This window comes from Phasianus colchicus, chromosome 2, assembly GCF_987193195.1.
Source record: "Phasianus colchicus chromosome 2, bPhaCol1.hap1.1, whole genome shotgun sequence".
Classification (NCBI taxonomy): Eukaryota; Metazoa; Chordata; class Aves; order Galliformes; family Phasianidae; genus Phasianus; species Phasianus colchicus.
In genome coordinates this window covers 32,177,180-32,198,574 of record NC_143437.1, presented here as the reverse complement: position 1 = coordinate 32,198,574, position 21,395 = coordinate 32,177,180, and the positions used below count along the sequence as shown (strand labels likewise).

The 21,395-nt window shown below is 34.6% G+C and overlaps 1 protein-coding gene across 2 annotated transcripts in view; it reads left to right on the top strand.

Moving 5' to 3' along the window:
- Nucleotides 1-21,395, top strand: part of CRIM1 (cysteine rich transmembrane BMP regulator 1) — a 165,870-nt gene that overhangs the window by 128,308 nt on the left and 16,167 nt on the right. For both annotated transcript variants that reach the window (XM_031593142.2, XM_090135290.1), the window contains 4 exons: nucleotides 4,951-5,079; nucleotides 15,498-15,654; nucleotides 17,309-17,430; nucleotides 20,172-20,381. In XM_031593142.2, coding sequence (XP_031449002.1) covers nucleotides 4,951-5,079; nucleotides 15,498-15,654; nucleotides 17,309-17,430; nucleotides 20,172-20,381 — 618 coding nt within the window. The remainder of the gene's footprint in view (nucleotides 1-4,950; nucleotides 5,080-15,497; nucleotides 15,655-17,308; nucleotides 17,431-20,171; nucleotides 20,382-21,395) is intronic.

Genomic DNA, 21,395 nt, shown 5'->3' with positions numbered 1-21,395 from the left:
CACCAGGTGTGGACTCACAAGTGCCAAACAGAGGAGAAGCATTGCTTCCCTGAAACTGCTTGCTTTGCTCTCACTGATATAAGTTCTCTTGTCCTTCACACAGACCAAAACTGAACACTTACTGCTCTCTTATAATACACGTGGCTTTGCTGTGATACAGTTAAGTGGAATCCTACTTCTTTTGCTGATATGAACTCAATACCCAAAGTTCAAATTTTAAACAATTTAAAGGTGTGATAGGCAAATGTGTGTAATTGATATCAGCCTTAGGGGTACTTCTATCTTTTTTTTTCATCTCACTTTATAACTAACTAAAGATTGTAAATGCAATCTCCGAAGCTGGAAGAAAACAAGACATCTTCAGCGAACTGTTCATTTTTGACATTCACATGAAAAACTGAAGTCAAGAATGGTCTCAGATTCATTTTTGCTTTTATTTTCCAGGACTTCAGCAATCATCAACAAATTTGTTTTCTTTTTCATTAATTTTAAATGTTCAAATGTGTGTATAATAAAATTCTACTCCTTAGAACCTTTTTCCCTTGCTGTCACTGAAGCATGGGTAAATCAGTTTCTGTCGATTTCTGAATACTTCAGCCAGGCATTATCCTAGTACTCATCTATGTATAACAAGATCTGTGTATGACAATGGCTGTTGCTTCTGTCAGAGGCACAGTACAAAACTTAGATAGACCATCCTGTCCTCTTCTATATATTTCACATTTTTAACAGAAGAAAATGTTTTTTCTGACAACAGCTGTGTCACTCATAGTAGAAGTGGAAGGTCTCGGAAATCAGAAAATAGCAGAAAGGAATGCTTTGAGGATTGGTTAGAAAACCAACGGTGGCAATGTGGTCTTGTTCCACCTTGACAAATTTCCTTGTTTGTGACACTCAAGTTTTGTGGCATTATTGCTAAGGTAGGTGCAGAAAGACAAAGCCAGTTCCGGTATTGGTGGGATATCGCTGTCTTCCCGCAAAGCACTTTGACTTCAAGCGAGGATGAGTGAGATTCAGGGATTTGATCATGCACTGTGGAGTTTTTTCAGTGGGTCAGACTGACAGTCCACCAGCAGTTGGAATGTCCACTGTGGATTTTATAACTTCTGAAGTGACTTTTGAGTAAAATGTCAGATACAGAACTGTGTTGTATCTGTTTATGCTTTGTTTGATGTCTCAGATTGGTCTGAATCTCAAAAAGGGATTTAAATCTGCCTCCAGCTGAGAGCAGCATCACTTCTGTCTCATCCTGAGGTGGTGGGGAAGAGAGAGCAGTGGTATTGTATAACAGACTTAACTAGGCCGTGATTAAATGTTAGCAATTTGAGGAACAATACATTCCTATTGCCTTGTTTCTTTACTACTATAAAACATAAAGTCAAGAACATTTTCTTTCTGATGTGACATGCATATATACATATACAATTTCATACCCTCCTTGATTTACTGCTGCAGAATTCCTGTTGTTAACTGAAGAATATTTATAGCAAAGTGAAAAAGCATGAAAAACGAATTCAACATTTTGATCAACCTCATAGCAAGCAAATTAGTAATCCTGTGCACTGAAATTCAGCATAGAAAATTTTATGCTCAGAGAGAGTATATGGAAACAAGATACGCTAATAGCAAGCTGCATTTAACCTTACTCATAAACACTTTACATCAATAATATCTGTGTTCTGTTAAAAAAAAAAAAGTTTTGTTTTCAAGTGAACTCTCATCAATCCTTTTCTCTTTATTTTTGCCTTCCCTCTTTCTTCATTGTAGTTTTACTGCTATGAAATAAATGGACAGAAATAGTGTATGTTTTTCCCACCAATTGTCTGTTCATTTGTACACTGGATCTTTCTTCTGCAGTTTCTACCAAGAGCAACAGTGAAAGCCTAACTGGGATCATGTGGCCGTACATGCTTTTTCAAGCCTAACTACTGCTTGCCTATTCAAATAGCCAGCAGCCTGGCAGCAGCAAAGCTAGCGTTATTTGTTGAGTCTTGTCTAGCGAAGTGAAAAGGGCTGGTACTTTTTTTCTGGCTGCATTTTTGCACATGTGGGGGTAGGGAATGAAATTATTTCTTTTGTCCTTCACTCACAGCTCATTGAGAAGCAGGCATGCATATAAAATTACTGTATCTCTCAGGACTTACCTTTAGGGACGGAAGGGAGGAAAAACAGATTTGTGAGATTTGCTTGGAAACTCTCAGGATGCTGAGTACAGAAAGAAAAGTGAGAGGTAACATAACAAGCCGCAGCAAATAAAGGATTCAGAAAAATCTTTTAAATTAAAATAGTAACCCTTAAATTTTGTCCCTACTAAGAAATACCATATTACTCAGTGTATCAAGGTAGCAACATTTCAAAACTGATATGTCAGCATCCAAGACAGAAGAGCATCAAAACACGAAAGAGAGCTTTGAAAAGTTACCACGTGCTTTGGATAGCAAGACTGATTCATATGATTGGTGATGTTTTTAACTACCACTGATTATAAGTATTACTGTGGCTTTTTTGTCATTCAAAGTGCCAGATTTGGGCTATCTGGCTAGTAACCTGCATGTAGCTTCCAGGTAACTGCTGTGTTGTGGTCTCCAGCTTGTTCAGGATATTTTACTCAAAGAATACAGTAAGGTAGGAATGGAGGTTTTCAGGATAGGCACCAGATGCTAAAGTTTTGCAAGATAGTTTATAATGATTTGTCCTAAACAAATGGGATGAATTAATGAAGTTTCTGGAATACATCATCTTACTGGTCGATATGGTTTTCATCCCTTAACTAATGATCTGTTGAAGTTGCAAACATCAGATAGTAGGTATGAATGTAACTTACTCAGTTTATTGAATGAATTAAAAAAAAAAAATACAAGGAGTTCATTGCAATTAAAAATGGTCTAGTTTGGGAATTCATTTGTTCTAAAATAAATTGCTCATTAAGAATACTTTTCCATACTTGCATACTTGCTTGCAAACTGAGCCATTTAATAAATACTTGACAGAAATTTATAGAATCTCTCATTTGACCTGCAAACTAATAATCTGTTAAACTCCTAGAAAAAAATCTGGAGGAAAAAAAAAAGTAATTCAGCTTATAAGAGATTTGAGGATTCTACAGGCACAGAGATACCATTATCCAAATTTCCAGTTTTCATTTAAACAAAGCTGGTGTTTTATGTATGTGTAATATATATATAGACACTTTTTCTACAAAAATTGCACAGAACAGAACTTGAATAGTGTTTTAGAACTCGCAGAAAAGTAACGAATCTGAACCATGATCTCTGGGAGAGAAGACTAAAATCTTCTGTGCCTGTCATGCATTCTTTTTGCTCCAAACTCTGTACTTCACTGACCTAATTTAAAAAGGATTAAAAATGTTCAACCACTGCATAAACTGTTGTGAAGGGAAGAGTAGGGCTGGAGGGAAGCTGTGAAAGCAGAAAATTGTACAAGACAATGAAAGCAGAAAGGCACATTCTTGTAATGGGATAATTTTCACTTGAGTGGAAGGCATGGGTGCTATAGCTGCCTGCTGGGTGCAGAACCAATAGGCAGAGAAATAGGCAGCTATTTTGTTTGACAGTATGTACTTCTAATATCTTAATAAATGTTGAGTAGTTTTCTACTCTCAGTCTGAGAGTAAGGACAATTTGCCTCCAACTATGGATGACAAAATTTGCCATTCAAAGGATTTGGTTTGGAGAGGAGGTATGATAAGATATGGCCATCTTCAGTCTGTGAAAATGTTCATGCTACATGAAACACTGTTTTCTTCCAATGATGGTTTGTATACCATTTCTCCATATTTTCACAAATTGACCAATTCATCCATTTGAATTTATTTAAAATTTAAATTCTTCAAAATTTTTGTTTCTTGAGATTTGGAAAAATTGGAACTCAGTCAAACACTGAAATGAAAGCTCACGGTTGTTTACTTAAAAATCATATCATTTGTGTTTCGTGATGCTTAGCATTGTGTTAATAATATCCGTAAGTAAATTCCTTGCTACTTAAGTGCTGAGTTCCATTAAAAAAAAAATAAAAATCATAAGGTAGAAAAAATTATTATCATACAACAAAAGGTCATTTGGAAAATAAGATTTTTCATTCCTTCTTTATCCTATTTTTTTGATGGGAGTGTTGAGGTTGCTTGCTATTTTCTTATGTCTTGGGGGTTTATTTTATTCTAGTAACTCTGCGTACTGCAGTGCATGAATATGTCTTGCTACTGCATATACTAAAACAAATTTCATAATCTAACATTTAAACAGTGTCCAAAAGCAAGTACTACATTGTAAATAATTGTCTAATGATTGACAAAAATATCTTCCAATTCAAAAAGCACAACTTCATACTGCAAATTATACTGTAAGAAGTGATTTTTTCGATGAATAGTCCTGTTATGTGGCTTCAAGAGATATTTCACACACTTTGTACCTTTCATTCCCATTTGGCATTCAAAGTCTCTTCTGATTTAAATTTGTGTAGAAGTGATCTTATTCACGCAAAGAAATATTTGATCTATTGAGCTGCATGCTTTGATTTGCAGCTTGGTAGTATCAATCAACTAAGCACTGGAGAAACTTTTGTCTTTTTAGTTCCTAAGAATCTGCACAGTTTTGATAAAATACTTTTGGTAAAAGAATGAATAGAATAAGCTTTTTGAATTCAATGGTAAACTTAATGCAGGAATGCTGATTTCTCAGTGAACAAAAACGTAGTATCATTTTTTTCCTGTTTTGCTATTTCAAGATTTTTATGTAGGTTCATACTATGTGTAATAAGTATATATCACTTCAAAATAAAGTCCATTTCTTGAATTAAGTACCATGAATGTTCATGAATCAGAAAGAAAATTTGTTAAAAATGATTTTCTTTGCTGTTGCATTGTCTGCAGTTGTGAACTGTTTAAAATATCAAATTGATCTCAAATGTGTTTTTTATTTTTCTTGCATTTAGAGCCAACTTACATAACAATAGGTCCACCCACCTGTGAGCTTTTGGTGAACTGCACTTTGACTGAGAAAGACTGTATCTATAGTTTCAAACTGGATCAAAATGGTTGCCGCATTTGTCAGTGCAAAACCAGTGAGTATGCAAAAATACAGTGCCATATACCTGCTATATCCTGCTGTTGGTGAAGATGTTAGTATGCTGTTTTTTCTATTTGTAATGTTAGTTGGCTGCTGTGTTACTGTACATGTACTTTCTATTTGTTCATCTTTAAAGGACAGGTTGCCAGTTTCTGACATTGCTTGCTTAAAATGTGTTTGGAGGAAAAACTAAATGTATGAATTCAGGTAAAAATTAACAGCTAGGTAAAGAAGACAAAAAAAGTTATGATTTGGCATTTAACATTAATGTCAGTGTACCTTTTTATCAGGTTTGTGCACATCAAAAAATCCTGTTTGCTAAACATTCTATTTTTAACATAGTTTATTGCTTTTGAGGATCAAAAATTTTTGAAAATAATACTTCTAGGGAATATATGTTTATATACGAACATAGCCACATGTAATTTTATTTATGTAACATATATGAATACATTTTATGTAAGACTTATACAGGCTTTTATTTGTGATCTATTCTACCCCAAGAAAAAGCATTGAAACTTGTGAGAACTTTGTGTTTATCAGTGATAGTAGTAACTTCAAACAACAGCTGGAAAAGTGTGCTTTCTCTATGTATTTCATTAAGAATTCAAGGTTTATGCATGAATTATAAAGCAAGGTCAGATTTGTTTCTGGAATTATCAAAAGATAATTGGAGGATTATCCTGGAGGGCACCTCAGCTGGAGGACATATCTCTTGCGCCCGCCAGCTCAACTAGGAGTGGCTTAAAGTCCCCTTATAATTTTATTGTAGCTCTGCATCTTTCTTGTTTAGGGATTGGCTTGATGTTTTGCTTAAGGAGAAAAAAAAAAAAAAAGGTTTATTTCTGGTGCCTTTATCTTTTTTTCTTGGAAAATGTGCATTTTTTATTTCTGTGTTGATATAGGACAGAAGAACAGGAGACCTTAAATAAATTTATGTCATTATCATAATACAAAAATAATATTTTCAAGTACAGGTTCTATTCCTGGTAGGGGTGACCTTCATAGGCTTCTATAGGAACTTGACAGAGGTCCACATCTATTTCTTACTTTTTAAAATTTGGATAGGAGTTTCCCCTATTTATGAAACATGCAGAGCTGTTTATATCATTTGTTTCAGATTTGTATTAGTTGTGTCTTAGTTGATTGAGTGTTACCTACTAGTTCATGTTGTTTCAACTATGCACAACAGCAGGTATGCTGCACAACCTGCATCCTCTAGGGAAGAGTAAAGAATTTCATCTTAGGATCGTATGACTCAGTGATCAGTTTGAAACAAAGCAACTAGAAGATTTTATACAACAGAGAAATGGTGCCTGGAAATAAAGTCATAAGCTGATGTGTCAGAAGTATCAGTGGATAAAAGAAAAAGCACCCTCTGCAAGGGTAGATAAGGCACATGCTTTATTGCCATCACATACATGCCTTGCCAACAAAATCAGAAAGTTCTGCTTTTACCATTGTTGTTTGATTTTTTTTTTTTATTGGTGAAGTATTAACTGGCGTGAGGAGGAGCATTTTCTGTAAGGAGTTTGACAAAGAAGATGGACATACTCATCAAGTTTCTGCACGTATGCCTGTGTGTGCAGTCCTGTCCTCCAGTTTATTGCGCAGGAGGCCCATCACTCCAGAGTATTATGTCTTTTGTGAGACTATCAGATCATACATGTATGCTTACTGCATCCCAGGACGTCTCTGTGCTTTCTTGGAGTGTTTCTGATTAAATACTGTTTAAGAACCTATTCAAGGAGATTTTTCTCTTTCTCTCAGATTTGCTTGCAATTATTTTCATTTTGCAGTAGCAAACTGTCAGAAGCAAACTTAATAGTATCATTTGTCTGTCATCCTTTTTCTCAGTTAAATAACTTGAATTGTAGACTGCTTAAAAATCTCCCAAGTCATTCAGAGAGGAGAAACCTTTATTTACTAAAGAAGAGAAGAAAAATTACAGCTTGGTAGTCTTCATCAATGGTGGGATATCAGTCAAAATGACAGGGATAGAATTTTTCTGTCAAGTAATGTTTCTCGCTTGCCAGACTCTGGACAAATGACTGCATGAGGACCAAGAAAAAAACAATTTGAGGTCACATGATGAAAACATACTGTTCTAGTTCTCTGTACTTTCAAGTCTAAACTAATTCAGTTGCATCTTGGCTCTCTTAAAATGTAAGAATGTGTATTATCTTGGGTTCACACAGACACATGTGGATTTACATTTAAATTAGAGAGTATCAGTACCTTTACACTCTACTCACTTTTTTTTGCTAATCTGAGCTGCTCAGCTGAGTCACGTTTAGTACCTGAGTACTGAAGGTACACATACCTCTTATTACTGTTTGAAGTCATCTTATTCAGGTTCTACTAATGTCCTTTCAATGGCATTTCCATTTTTGCTAACTTCTCTTAGCTACCTTCACTGAGATGTATATACTTCTATTCATTTCAATCAGAATAAAAGCAAAATTACAAAGAGAAGGTAGAAAGTGCAGCAAATCTATAAATGGTTCCTCACTGTTATCTTCATTTATATTTCTGTAGCTAAAAAAGCTATACAACGGGTTTATTTGACATGATAATGTACATATGGTATCATGAGGCTTGTGTGGTGCTTTATTGTAATTTGGATTCAAGTTTATCCAGCTCGTTTCGAATCGACTACAGAATGAGAGAAGAAAGGAAGAAAGCAAATGGTAATGTTTCTCGAACGCAGTGGTTTTAGTAGAAGGATACTTTATTCTTCTTCCTTGTTTTTGCAGTGAATGCAAAAACGTGCTTCGGAAACAAGTAGTGAAAACATACTAGGTGTAAAGTAAAATTTAAAAAAGCAGGGGCAGAGGATAGTTTTAAGAAAAAAACTAGCACTGAACATAGAATTATCCTAGTGGTTGGTTACCCAGCCCATGGCAGAGGGGCTGGAACTAGTTGATCTTTAACCCCCTTCCAATGCAAGCCATTCTATGATTCTGTGAGTGGGCACAGATTAATAAAAAGAAAAGTTCCAGTGAGTAGCAATGGAGCCACAAATGATCAGGGAAAAGGAATGATAACACTGAGCAGGAATGCAGAGAAGCCAAAGCACTACATGAAGAAGAGAAGACAAAAAATGTATAGCCCAGTTTGTAGGAAGAACTGCTGCAGAACTCCATCAGTTAAACTGAGACAGTATTACTACAATAGAAAAAAAATTAAATATATAAGAACAAGAACTAGGAAAAAAAAAGTGAGCTAGCAAAAACTTGTAGAGTGCAGCAGTTGCATTTGTGTTTGGAGTGTCTAGGCTTGTGCTTTCATAGGGAGAAGTGAAGTGGATTAAAGTCTTTGGAAGGAAGAGTACATAAGAGGAATGAAATAAAACCAGTGATTAGATATTTATGAGGCAGGACTCCTGGTGTTCCAAAGAGGACTAACCATCACACTGAATAATGCCTGCTGATTGCAGTAAATTAAGATTTAAAGTCTGAAAGTTGCTGCTGAACAGTAAATCATTTTTTACTGAGAGCCTGCAGTGAGAGCCAGTAGCTTATCTGGTCTTATCTGTTCTCCGTATTAAATTCATGAAAAGGAAAAAGCCATTAAAATCTTTCCTGTAACTTCCGTGATAGACTGCAATCTTTTATCCTAAATGAGTTGAATGTGAAGTATTATTCAGGTATAACTGAGAACATTTTGGCTAAACATTTCAGATCTTATTAAAATTAGAACATTTCTGTAAACTTAAAACCTGCTTGTTTTGTGCAGAAGGCTTAGCTTTGCAGTTGGAGAAGGCCATTGTCAAACAATTTCCTTAATTCCAAAAGTGCTCTTGGAGAGATGCAGTTGTAGGAGGCTACAGAGAAAAGATGTTTTTCTTGCACACTGTAGCATGTTGTCATCTTCATCCTGTTGTGTTCTGTTTTGTTTGTCAAAGCAAATCATGAAATCTGGATTCAAAGAGTAGAATTCTTTGTATGTTGCATGTTTGAATAGTTCTACAGACATGAAACACCCCCTCTCTTCCAAATACATTCTATACAAATACAGAAGTATTTTTTGATTTTTTTTATACCTTTTCCTTAAATGAGTAGAACATACCCCTATAATGGGGTATAATGGAGTTTAAAAGTTTGGTACTATCAGATATCTGCAGCATGGACTTCACTGCTGTGGTGAGTCACACCATCTCCCTTCATAGCTGATGAAGACGAATGGAACTCCAGTGTGAAGTTTGGATTTAGCAGTGTGAGAGTTGGATTAGCTGTGGGCTATTCTAAGGCAGCTGTGGAAGACTGAAGCACAGGATTGGGAGGTCTGAGAAAAGTAATGTAAAAAGTATTTTATCTATTGCCATCTATGAGCAGCAGTGTTAAAGCTCTGAAAAAAAATATATGGCCTAATCATGAGGAAAAAAAAAAAAGGGAGAATATATCTCAAATAATCTCTTCTGTGTTCATCATTGAGTTGTTACAGTTTTGGATGAGTTTTCCTAATCTTCTAGTCTTCCTAGTGAAAATTTGAACATTTGATCCCTTTAATCTATTTGTGTAAAAAAAAATAAAATAATAATAATCTTTTTTTAGCTATGCATTATAAGCACTTTTAAGTTCTATTAATGTTAATGTGATTCATTTAAGTAAACATATTTTATGTGTTTTTGGATATTGAACATGAGATGGGAATAGTAGTCACAATATTCACATTTTAAACAATTTATAATTCTTGGAAACAGAAAGGTAAATATGAATGATGTAACATTTTTCTATTCTATCAGTGTTACTACGATTTAACAATAAGTTGCATGGAACAAAAAGGAAAAGATGAAAACAGTCTATTAGCTTTTTTTTAGTGCAAGCAGAGAGCATCTTGAATTTTTGAATAGTGAGGTAGATCTGGCAGATAATGTATGTTTGATTATCTTCCTGCAGTGATATGAAAAGAAATGCCTAGTATCTATTAGTCTTCTGTTACTGAAATATAGCCATGAGCTGTGAGAAACTGGAGATGAAGCATGTTTCTTTAAAAAAAAAAAAAAAAATACACATTCTATGTAATATTGAAATATTAACTGTAACTGCACATGTGGAATACAGAGGAAGTACTCCCTGAAGAGGACACAATTATGATGAACAACTCATACTAAATAAATATGATGTCTTCTTACTAGAACAAAAGTGGGGATCTCTGAGGAATACAGTATATTAGTTTTAGTAGTGCTTACAATAAATCTAATTCAATAAAAGCAGCTAGGAAATTTGCTTGACATGTTAAAAAAAAAAAAAAGCTTCTTGAAGGGTTTTGGAATCTCAATCACTTTCCAGTGACTCCACCTTTGAGAGATACCACTTTCATGAAGTCATATGTTGTATGTGAATCCTAGAGCTGTTTAGAGCAGGTATCCATGTGGGTAATTTGCCTCCATGGACTTGTGGGATTATTTTTTCTAGCATCACAGTGCCCAGTCCCTTCATTTTTATCCAGCTATTATGAATCATGAGTTAATTCTAAAGAAAGGAGGGAGGGTTAGTGTGGATCTGTGGAGGCAATATATTCAGAGAATTCCAGTTACTGATAAGTAACCTAGTTTTCTCCTTCATAAATTTGCCTCCCCAGATCCCCACCCCTGAAGATTACCCAGCAGTAGCAATCCACACCGAGAGGACGGCTGAGGAGTGCTTAATTATAAAGGTACTGTGAAACAGTTCTCCTGGTATGATCTAGCCTCAGCGTCAAGAAAATAATGATGGTGAAGGTATGTAGCTAGCTTTGTCTAGCAATGCTACAAATCTATATTTTTTTTTAAGTGGACACTGGCCTAAGCAAAGTTGAAATACTGACATAATTCTTCTCAAATGGCTACTAATATTGTCCAAAAGTGTTTTTGTTTTTTTTTTTCACTATGAACTACAGGATTAAAAACTAAAAGTATTTCAACAGGTTATGCTTCTCTGGAATGCCTTTTCAAAAATTTTAGCCTAAAAAGGCTTTCAGTCTTCAGAATAAAATTATCAGTGTCCATACATAAAATAATAAATCAGGGAAAAACATATCTTACAGCTTAGATCTTTTTTTTATATGTCATATTTATGTTAGAAGAAAAAAATGGAGGTCTATTTTTATGTAAGAGCTATCTAGAATTACAGTCAAGCTGTTAAATTTCAAATGGGAGAACAGTTTTAGACCTAAACGTACAATTTACAGAACTGACATTTGTCCACTTCACAATTTGATTTTTGAGAAGTATTTCACTACATTCTAAATTTTCTCTTACTCATGCAAACTGGGGATGTGAATACTCCAAAATCAGGAATAAATTGTACATCTGATGGTTGGAACTTAGGTCTAAGACACACTGCCTCAAAGGTCTCATACCCGAGAAAGAGAGATTACATTGTATCTGAAATATCTGGGTTTTGAATGAACCCTTACAAACATTGATAACATTACATATTCTGGAGCATGATGTTGTCATCTTGTTTGCAGAGTGGTATTTATATGTCACATCAGCTCTGATTTTTGTGCATATTTTTCTTTCCTTCAGCAGTGAGTGATTAGGTCTTACAGTGCTTACAGACAACTCTTTGAAATGAATTTCTTTTAGTACTGAGAATGAGGTATTTAGAGGAAAAGAATTACTGAGACCAAATCTTTTGCATGCAGAGCACTGTGCAGTCTCATCATATCTTAGTAATAATCCCTTGTCTTTAAGACAAGATTTTCTTCTTCTGACAGTCATGTCCCATCCCACATATCGCAATCAGATTCTTCTTAAGCAGCATCACACCCTTCTGAAACTCTAATTCTTATTAGTCCATGTGCATAGAACTCCCATGTGTTTGGGAGTGGGTGAAGGAAGTGGGGAGAAAGAAACTGCTCTATTAAGAGGAGTTGTTTGGCAACAGTGACCAGACTTAGAAACTCTGATCCTGCTATTTGTATCTTAATAATTCACTGATGTTTTTGGACGACTGGTTCACCTTCAACTATTCTTTCCTTTCCTATTTTTTTCTAGTGGTATCTTATTAAATTGATCCAAATGAAACTAGTAATGTGTAATTCCTATATGCAAGGCTGCACGTAAAGTGATGAATGATTGCAGCTACAAACCAGTTGTTGTTAGAAATGCTGTGTTTAGAATAGAGTCAAAGTCTCTAAGCAATAGCATCTGCCGATATAGTGAGACCTAGTGAAGACTGGCTGGAAACATAGAATCCTTGGTAACTGACTTTGCTGCTACCTTTACAATCATTGTACACAGAGAATAAAACAGTATGGTCTTGTTGCGTGGGATGGATTCACTGCTATAAGTATTCAGGGCATGTTTGTTCTCAAGGGAGTATTTATTCCCTGTAGGAATCTATTTTGATAAAGTCTTTGGTGGAGGGCAGTCTTTCTTTGATTATTGTGCTAGCTTTTTCTGTGTTTGATTCAATTGAAATTTTTCTAGAATTTAGTTTCATATTTTGTTTTATATTTCATCTAAAGCCTATGTTCACATTAAAATGTTTGTGTTAAAAGTACAGTTATATTAGCCTGAGATATTCAGGAATATATCTGTCTCTTTCTAAAGTCACATCGCTTTATTATCCTTCTGAAATCAACTAATTTCATGTGTGTGAACTCAGTTTATGCATTTTATACATTTTCAGTATTACATTTCATTCTACTACCGTTTATCACCCTAAGCCTTCCTATTACCTTATGTAAAAGGATTGTTCTCTATATTGACATTACTTCATTGGCATTTCACAATTAATAAGAAAAATCAGTGAATGTGTTTCTACTTCTCATGTAGAACTCTGCTTTCCAACCACATATTTCTCAAGCAGCATAGTGAAAGATGCATTCTCTTTTATTGTTTCCTACTCATTGTATCATTTCTGTTTAGTTTTGTACCCCCTGTTGAACCTTTAATTGGGTTTCTGAACGATTAGATATAAGATTGTCAAGGAAAAACAAGTATTCTATAATCATGAAGCTTGCCTATTCTGTTAGAATTGCAGCAACATGTCAGCATGTAATGCAGATCTCCAGACCTCTAAAAGATAGTTTTCCTTCAGTGTTAGCTTTTTAAAGTGTTTCCTATCCTCAAACTGCTTCTTTGGAATAAATGCTTGAAGCTGTTACCTTCACTGAGGGCTGACTCTCTTCCCTGTGAATATGTTGCATGATTTGGGATTCAGGTTCTAGATGAAGTTTATTTAAGCAAAAGTGGATAAGGCCCCCCCAAAACAAACTACCTCCTGATATTTTCAGTAATAAATCTCAGATGATAGCTGCTGACTTTCATGAGTAGATTGCAGTTGTCTTTATTCTTTAGTACTTTTTACTCGTATTGCAGAGCCTTAGGAGGAAATCTGGTTTTACTTGTCTTTCGTGTTGAACTTGTAATAATTTTACTAACAATGAATTTAAAGTTATAGTTATGGCTATGTGTCAGGGTGAAAATTGCATTCATTAAATTTTATTTTCATGTGAATCTCTAACCCTGGCATTTTTTTCTCTCTTTTTTTTTTTTCCCCTTTTTTTCTCATAGAGCTAAACTCTGTTCCTGTAAAATTGGCAAGTTCACTCTCAGCTTTCTGAAAAAATGCCCTGTTTAAAACTGTGAAATAGGGTTTTCAGGAGGCCTGTGCATGTGTACCAGATGGTACTTCAGTTTGCGGCTGCCTGTAATTTTCCATGTCTTTTAAAATGTTTCAGTAAAAAGAAATGTGCATAGCTAGTTGTGAAGTTAGAAAGCAGGCCAGAATCAACGATTTCCACAACACTGAATTTCTTTATACAGAATATTTCTCAAAACCTATTGAGAATCTAAGTCCACAGCTTGTAATATTGTATTGCCAGAAATTTAAATACGAGAGCACATTTAATTTTAGTAACAACCAGCTTCTCAGAAGGCATCATTTTTAGCACGTTACTAGAAGGATTGCCTGTAGAGTTCTGCACAGATTATTCTGATGTCCTCGACTAGCACTGACATTACATTAGTAAGTTCAGATGTGAGAAGTAGTTTCTATTGAATTCAGCAAACTTTACCTGTGTGTTGAAATGGATAGAATTTGGATTATATTTTACATATGGCATGATGAAGATGGGGATATTCTTCAGCATCTGTTCTTGAGAGGCAATGTTTATCAGTCAGTCATCCATTCTTGACCTTAAAAAGTCAAAATTCAGAATTCTTTTAAGGATAATTCAATACATAAATGCTTAAGCAAGCATGATTGCCTTCAGACTAGATTGTCTAATTGGTATGCCAACTGACTGTTTGAATTTTAAGTAATTTAATGGCATGAACTACTTAGGATAAGACACTGTCATTCTGTTTGTACACCACTGTTCTAGACACTTTGACCCTTTTAATAAGATACATTAATTTTGCATTCAAGAATGTATTTTGCACTTCAGTGTCACTAAACAAATCATAAAAATCAAAGCAGAACAGAAGATTGAAAACAAAAACATATTTATCCATGAGATTCTGAAGAAGTCACTATTGTACTATATTTTACTTCATATTTAAATCAGGTAGCCACACTTTGAAAGCAGTCCTAAACACAAATCTGGACACAAGTGACTTAAAGAAACATGCCAGCTAAAAATTATTCCTGTTGTTTCTATGCCTTTAGATTTTTTTTTCCTATTTCTCCCTCACCTTTGCATTTGTATCTTATTGTTCCTTGACCTGTGTTCTGTGAGCCTGCTGATTACGCACAACCACCCAAACACTTCATCTCTGTGACAAAGTACGCTTCAGTAAATGAATGGTACTCATCAATCCATGTGTGTTTCCAGGATTATTCTCGGGTCAGTTCAGAGTATCAGCAGGAAATGTCATAATTTACACCACATCAGAGGTCAAAACAGAGTTTAATTACATTTTATAATGCCACCAATTTCTTTTAATTAATTTAATTCTAATTAATTTATTTTATATACCACCAATCCAACATCATCCTTCCTTGCCACAAAACGTTAATAAAACATAATAATAGACTTCAGAAGGAAAGTCTTTTAGTCTAACATCTCAAAGTTTTAATCACTTCTTCCAGTATTACAGTTATATTTTTGAGAAGCAAGTTTTAATCAGCAAGCAGGTGACGGCAAGCACTCTAAGTAAGGAATAAAGGCTTTTACATTCCAGCCTTTCAATACTATTTGAAATATGTAGACTAGAAATAAAAGTTGCTCTATATTGAATAGAAACCTATTAAATGAATATGGTGTGTCACAACTTTATGTTATTTTAAATGCTTTATTAAAGGCTGACAGTCACGTCTGTTGGTTGGATGTGCATAACTTCACAAAATCAAATTTAGTATAGGGTATTATATCTACTCCTCAAATTCTTAACTGGAACTGAACACATCCCATTGGATCCGTTTGTGTAGTATAAACTATTTTTGCTTTGCAATCATCTACGTATGTTCTTCACAGGAGAAGAACTTTGTACGGGCCTCATATCAGGCTGCTCCCTGGACTGTTCCTTTGGGTTCCAGACTGATGCCCACAACTGTGAGATCTGTCAGTGCCGTCCACGGCCCAAGAAATGCAAACCTATTGTATGTGACAAGTACTGTCCCTTTGGATACTTGTAAGTATTCTTATTCTATACTTATAATATATGTTTATGCCTCTTTCATATGCCCATACATATTGAAAATATGCAAAATCTGGGAATATATACTTGTGTTCACTTTGAGAAAATTGGGGAAAATATGAGAAAGAAGAAATGACATTACTCAATGTAAGATTAAAGTATTCTTCAGATCTGTTTGGATGTTAGCGCTGAACTTGTGTAAATGGATATGTATATATCCATATATCCTTTGTTATTTGAGATACAGAATCAAGCTTACCCCTTTGTAAGTAATAGAATTACAGGAAACAGTGGTCATAAGAGTGATGGGGCTAATAATGACTGGCTCTTTCAATTCCTTTGACTGAACATATTATAACTGGTGAACTGCAGTGGTCGTTGGCATGAATCCAGAAAAAAGCTCAAATCAAAAACCAGTGTTTTAGTGGGGTGACTCAAAAGTTCAAGCACTGACAATTTAAAACCTAAAAAATACAATAAATAAAAGAAGATGTTGAAAGGAGGCAGATACTGATGTTAGTGCAGTTGCCATGGATGTTAGGTGATCATTTGCCTAATGAGAAGACGACATTTGCAACTGCAGGCTTAGTTTGAGATCATGAACAAGCATTATGCCCTTCAGGACTGCTCTGTGGACTGGCACCAAACTACCTGGTTCATCTTCAACTAGAAGGTCTAATAAAATGGTAACATTTAAATCTCTCACAGAATTATACTTTTTAGTAGTCGTTTTTGTCCTGACTGACTTAGAATATTGACCTACAGAAGAAAATTAAAAATTTCAGTGTTCTTTCTGTACTTCAGTAAGTTGAAACATACACTTCTTTCTCTCTTTTCTAATTAAAGTATGCATAAAACATTTATATTAGTAAATCTATGTGAATTATCAAACGAAGGGATTTTAGAAATTATAGCAAATAATAAGCATGGTATAGTAGCATGGAGTAAGATAAAGGTGCCTTAAAAGCGAACTGATGTGAAGCTTGTGCTACCATGTTAGGAGCCCTATCTTTGGGATGGTCTTTCAGTTGCATTTTTGTACACGTAAACTGAACCTGAAACATTCTAAAGCTAATTTGAAAATCATCAATTTAAATTCTACCTTTAGATGAAGGATGTAGTTCAATTATATAAAAGATTTGGTTGGTTTTTTTAAATGTTTGATGTTATTGTATGTTTTTTATTTTTTTAAAAAAGGAAATAAGCACCCTAATCTTGTCATTGTCTACAAAATATTAATAATGGCACTGATGTTAATGAATTGAATGATGTTAATGATAACCATAAATATAACAATTTGTAGCATGAAGGGCTAAAATTGTAGTAAGAAATATTTTAAGATCATTTCACTGCAAATCTCACTTCAGCACAATAATTATTTAGTCTTTTAGTAATATAGTACATTCATGAGTAAAAAGCATTTAGATCTGTATTATCTGCTATGGCTTGAAACTTCCAAATACCTGTTGCCATTCACATGAGAAGAGAACATGCCAGCAACATTGACGAGCATACTGAAAATAAGTGAATGTTAAAGACAATTTTCTTTACTTGATCAGTCACTTTAGAGGTTGCTTTTGCTTCAACCATGACATTTGGACATTTAAGGTATCCTGCTGACCTTTAACAAATTGTTTTGGTAATCTAGGAAGAACAAGCATGGCTGTGAAATCTGTCGATGTAAGAAATGCCCGGAAATGCCTTGTGGTAAAATCTGCCCAATGGGTTTCCAGCAGAACAGCCACGGTTGTGTTATCTGCAAATGCAGAGGTAAGTGTTGCCATTTATCACTGTGACATGTTTTCAAAGCATTTAGAAGCCAAATCAAAGGAATGTTACACAGAACCTGTAAGAATTGAAATGCCATACCATAAATCTATGTAAAATTCTAACAGGCTAATGTAAGAAATTCTTAAATATAAAATTTTCACAATAATACATACTTCCATGAGATTTCAGAGGCTGTGGGTACTGAGATACTTCAGAGATTTGGCCATACTTCAGATGCATTATTACCTCAGATGTTTTTCACTGCTGGAGTTTTCAAATATTGATCTCACACTCCTGTGTTTAAAAAAAAAAAAAATCTCATGCTGCTGCCTAGAATGTATTCTGTTTTATTAGTAAAAACAAAATGTCATGAGATTAAACACTGGATCATCATGATCTATCCCTTAAATTATGTGATCATTAACAACTCATCCAAGAATAGCTAGGGCAACCATCAGTATGTTCTGGGGAAGCCAGGAGTCGTTAAAGTTTGATCCAAAGTTCCTAAATGGGATGAGTGAGTTGGTAAGTAACTTGCCTATGAATTAGCTCCCCACTTTCTAATCTCCCTCTTCTGGAATTAACTTATGCTGGAGTAAATAAAAGTAGAACCATAGAAATACAGAGATCAGATAGTCCTCCAAAAAGAGACGAGTCCATTTCTCTGCCCTTACATAATGCCAAGTGTATCTGGATAATCCTCAACAGATATTTGTCTATGATTTCACTTCTTAAGAACCTCCAATCTCAAAAAAATATTTAAAAAAATTTTAAAAAATAATAAAAAAAAATCTACTCCAAACTCTCTAACTTATATTTTTATGTGGTTACCAATATGAGACACTTTAAAATGAGTTTTCTTGTATTTTCATCATCCTTTCTAGGAATTTAACTATCTACTTATTTTCTTAAGCTCAGCAGACTCAGGGAACAATTTCTCACTGTTCCCTTTAGAACTCTGGCAATATTTAAGGGTTTGCAATTAGAGACTCCTAAATGTATTATTTTCAAAGTCAACAAAACCCAGGTCTTGTGATACCTATTCACAGTTCTGAAACTGGATAGTGCACTTTTGCAGCAGCAAAAAAAATGTCCACTGGTACAGATTGCAGAGCTGCATTTGAATGTCTGATGCTCCCGTACAGTACCTTAGGCTGAACTTGCATTTTCTGCAATGGTGTAACATTCCTGACTTGTATTTTCCTTGTAAGCTACTGTAATTCTCTGTTTATTTTTAGTCTTACCTCTGGATATTGAATTATTCTCATTTTGTATTTAGGAACCTGATTTCTTCTCTAAGTATTTCCTTTTGTGCAACATTGAATTAAAAACTGAAAATGAAAACAATCTCAAACTCTTGTGTTAATCTTAAATATCTGCTTATGTGCTTGCTTTGCTTTTCCAAATTTAGGAGTAGATGTAAGAATATCTTTGTAAAAAAAAAAAAAAAGCCTTATCAGTAATGATTTTAATGTAGGACAGAATTTTAAAAAGAATCTATATATCATCTGGTATTACAATTTGAATGTGTAGTAACTGTGTGCAATTGTTTCTGTTCAATGCATTGCTTTTAGAAGTATTGTACCCATTTGCCTCTTTTTTTTTTTCTACATTTCACAAAACAGCATGGTAGTGCAATATCTGTGTACTGAGTTCTTATTCAAATGATGTGCAGCAAACCCACTTCATAGCATCTGCTTGTCATTCCTAGGCCACCACTGATAGATCCACCACAGCTGGAGTGCTGTTAGTTTTGTGAAGGGTTTGTGATATTTTTTTTAATTAACTAGAAACATGTTTTAACAATTCTTCTCATTCTGCACCATTTTTTTAAATGAATAATTGAAAGCATATTAATACAAACAGCTTTACATATGTAAGTGTTGATGTACCACTGAAAGCAAGTCAGTTCACTGACAAACTGACCCAAAATCCTCCATCATGATGATGTGGATGAGGGATTGTTAGGATCTAAATTCACTACTGATTAACAGAGAATTTATTGAGGCTGAGTCCTTCTGCACTTAAATACCCCTTAAGATCCAAATGAGACTTTATCCTCCCTAGGCCAAAAGCCTCCCTGTTCTGGCTGAGAGCAAGTAACACAGCAGTCCAAACAATTGTATTTTCATCTTAATAAAATCAATAAGATCCAGAAATGAGGGATAAAAATGTCAGAGCAGCCACTTTCCAAACATCATTCATAATAACTAACACAAGTAATTTCTTGTAGGTAGTGGTTTATGAAATATTTCCAGTGTCTGGCATGACCCTATTAGAACATGCTTGTAATTTTTTTAATTCATGGTACATATGGAGCCATCCTTAGCTCTTGTAAATGCTTTTATATTCTACTGGCTATTTGGTACTCACGTTACAGATAATATCTAAAACTATTCTGTTTAATTTTAAATATGCCTCATGTTTTCTACCATTTCCTTACATTATTTAGCCAGTGCTGCATCACCGCATGATTAAAGAAGTATAAGCACAACAGAAATAATTGATCATATTTTTCAAGGAAATAAATTTTACTATGTCTTAATACAGCCTTCAGTATACCTTTGAATTACTTCATATGTCTCAAATTTACTTTATTTCTAAATATAAATGATACATTTATTAATAACTTGATCTCATATGTACTTTAAAAATAAATGCAAGGCAGGCGTACAGTATTTATGTTTTTCTAAGCAACACATGCTTATTAGAAAATTAAATTTTCTTTTGCCTTCTTGCAGAGGCAACTGCTTCTCTTATGCCTCCAGTTAAAACAGGCTCTTGCCTGTCAGTGGATGGGCGCCGACATGAAAATGAGGAGAGTTGGCACGATGGATGCAGGGAATGTTACTGTCACAACGGACGGGAAATGTGTGCCTTGATCACCTGTCCTGTTCCTAATTGTGGCAATCCCACCATACATCCAGGGCAGTGTTGCCCATCATGTCCAGGTAACATGCTGTCTTGTGTGTTCTTTGTAGTTGAGCTTCTTTTCCATATGTGTGTCTTTCCTAATACATGAAAACTCATTCTGTAATAAGTATAAGTGAAGGTTTCTATGTCCAAATATAACATCATGAGTGGCTTTCACTGAGATCTCACTTCTGAAAGGTGGTTACTTGAATATATGAAACATGTGTTATAGGTCCTAATATGTTAATTTTTTATACACTGAAATCCTTAAACAAGAAACAGTTTCCAGTTTATATTAGCAATAATAGCAAATATAATAAGCTGTTACAAGCATTATCTTTTTTATTTTAAAGTGTAATTTTATTAAAATTCACCTCTCTGTTGGCTCCTCGGAGGAGCAGACTTTTAAAGAGATATCTTTGGCAATTAAACATCATGATTCTGTGTTCTGAAGGAATGTTCCACTACCACCAATGGTAGAAAATAATTTAAATTCTCTCAGGGAGAAGACCAGTACAATAAATGCTGCATTCCAATATCTTTGTAATAAGAAGTGATAAAATGAAAAACATTTATGAAAGAACTTTAGAATTTTAGAATGTGGACAGATGATGAGTAATTCCCTCCATCTTCAGATTGATTCCTGCAGTATTTTATATGCTGAATAGATTAATTTGTAATAGCGTTATATTGTCTATGACTTGATCATAAGTCATGTTACAAGTAGGAACAAGGCTCATGGTGCTCATAAGAATAATGCAATAGTAAGAAAGCACTTGCATGATTCAAGCAATTATGAATGGTTTCAAATTCCATGAAAAGAACAGGAAATCTTAGGAACAAAATATATAGACAAATCCTCTTCCTGAAAGCAACAGAAAAGAGTGTATCCTTTCTAGGACGTCATAAGATCATAGAATCATAGTATCTTTTGAATTGGAAGGGACCCTTAAAGGCCATCTTATCCCTGCAATGAACAGGGACACCTACAGCTAGACCAGATGTTCAGAGCCCTGTCCGGCCTGACCTTGAATGTCTGCACATGTGGGGCA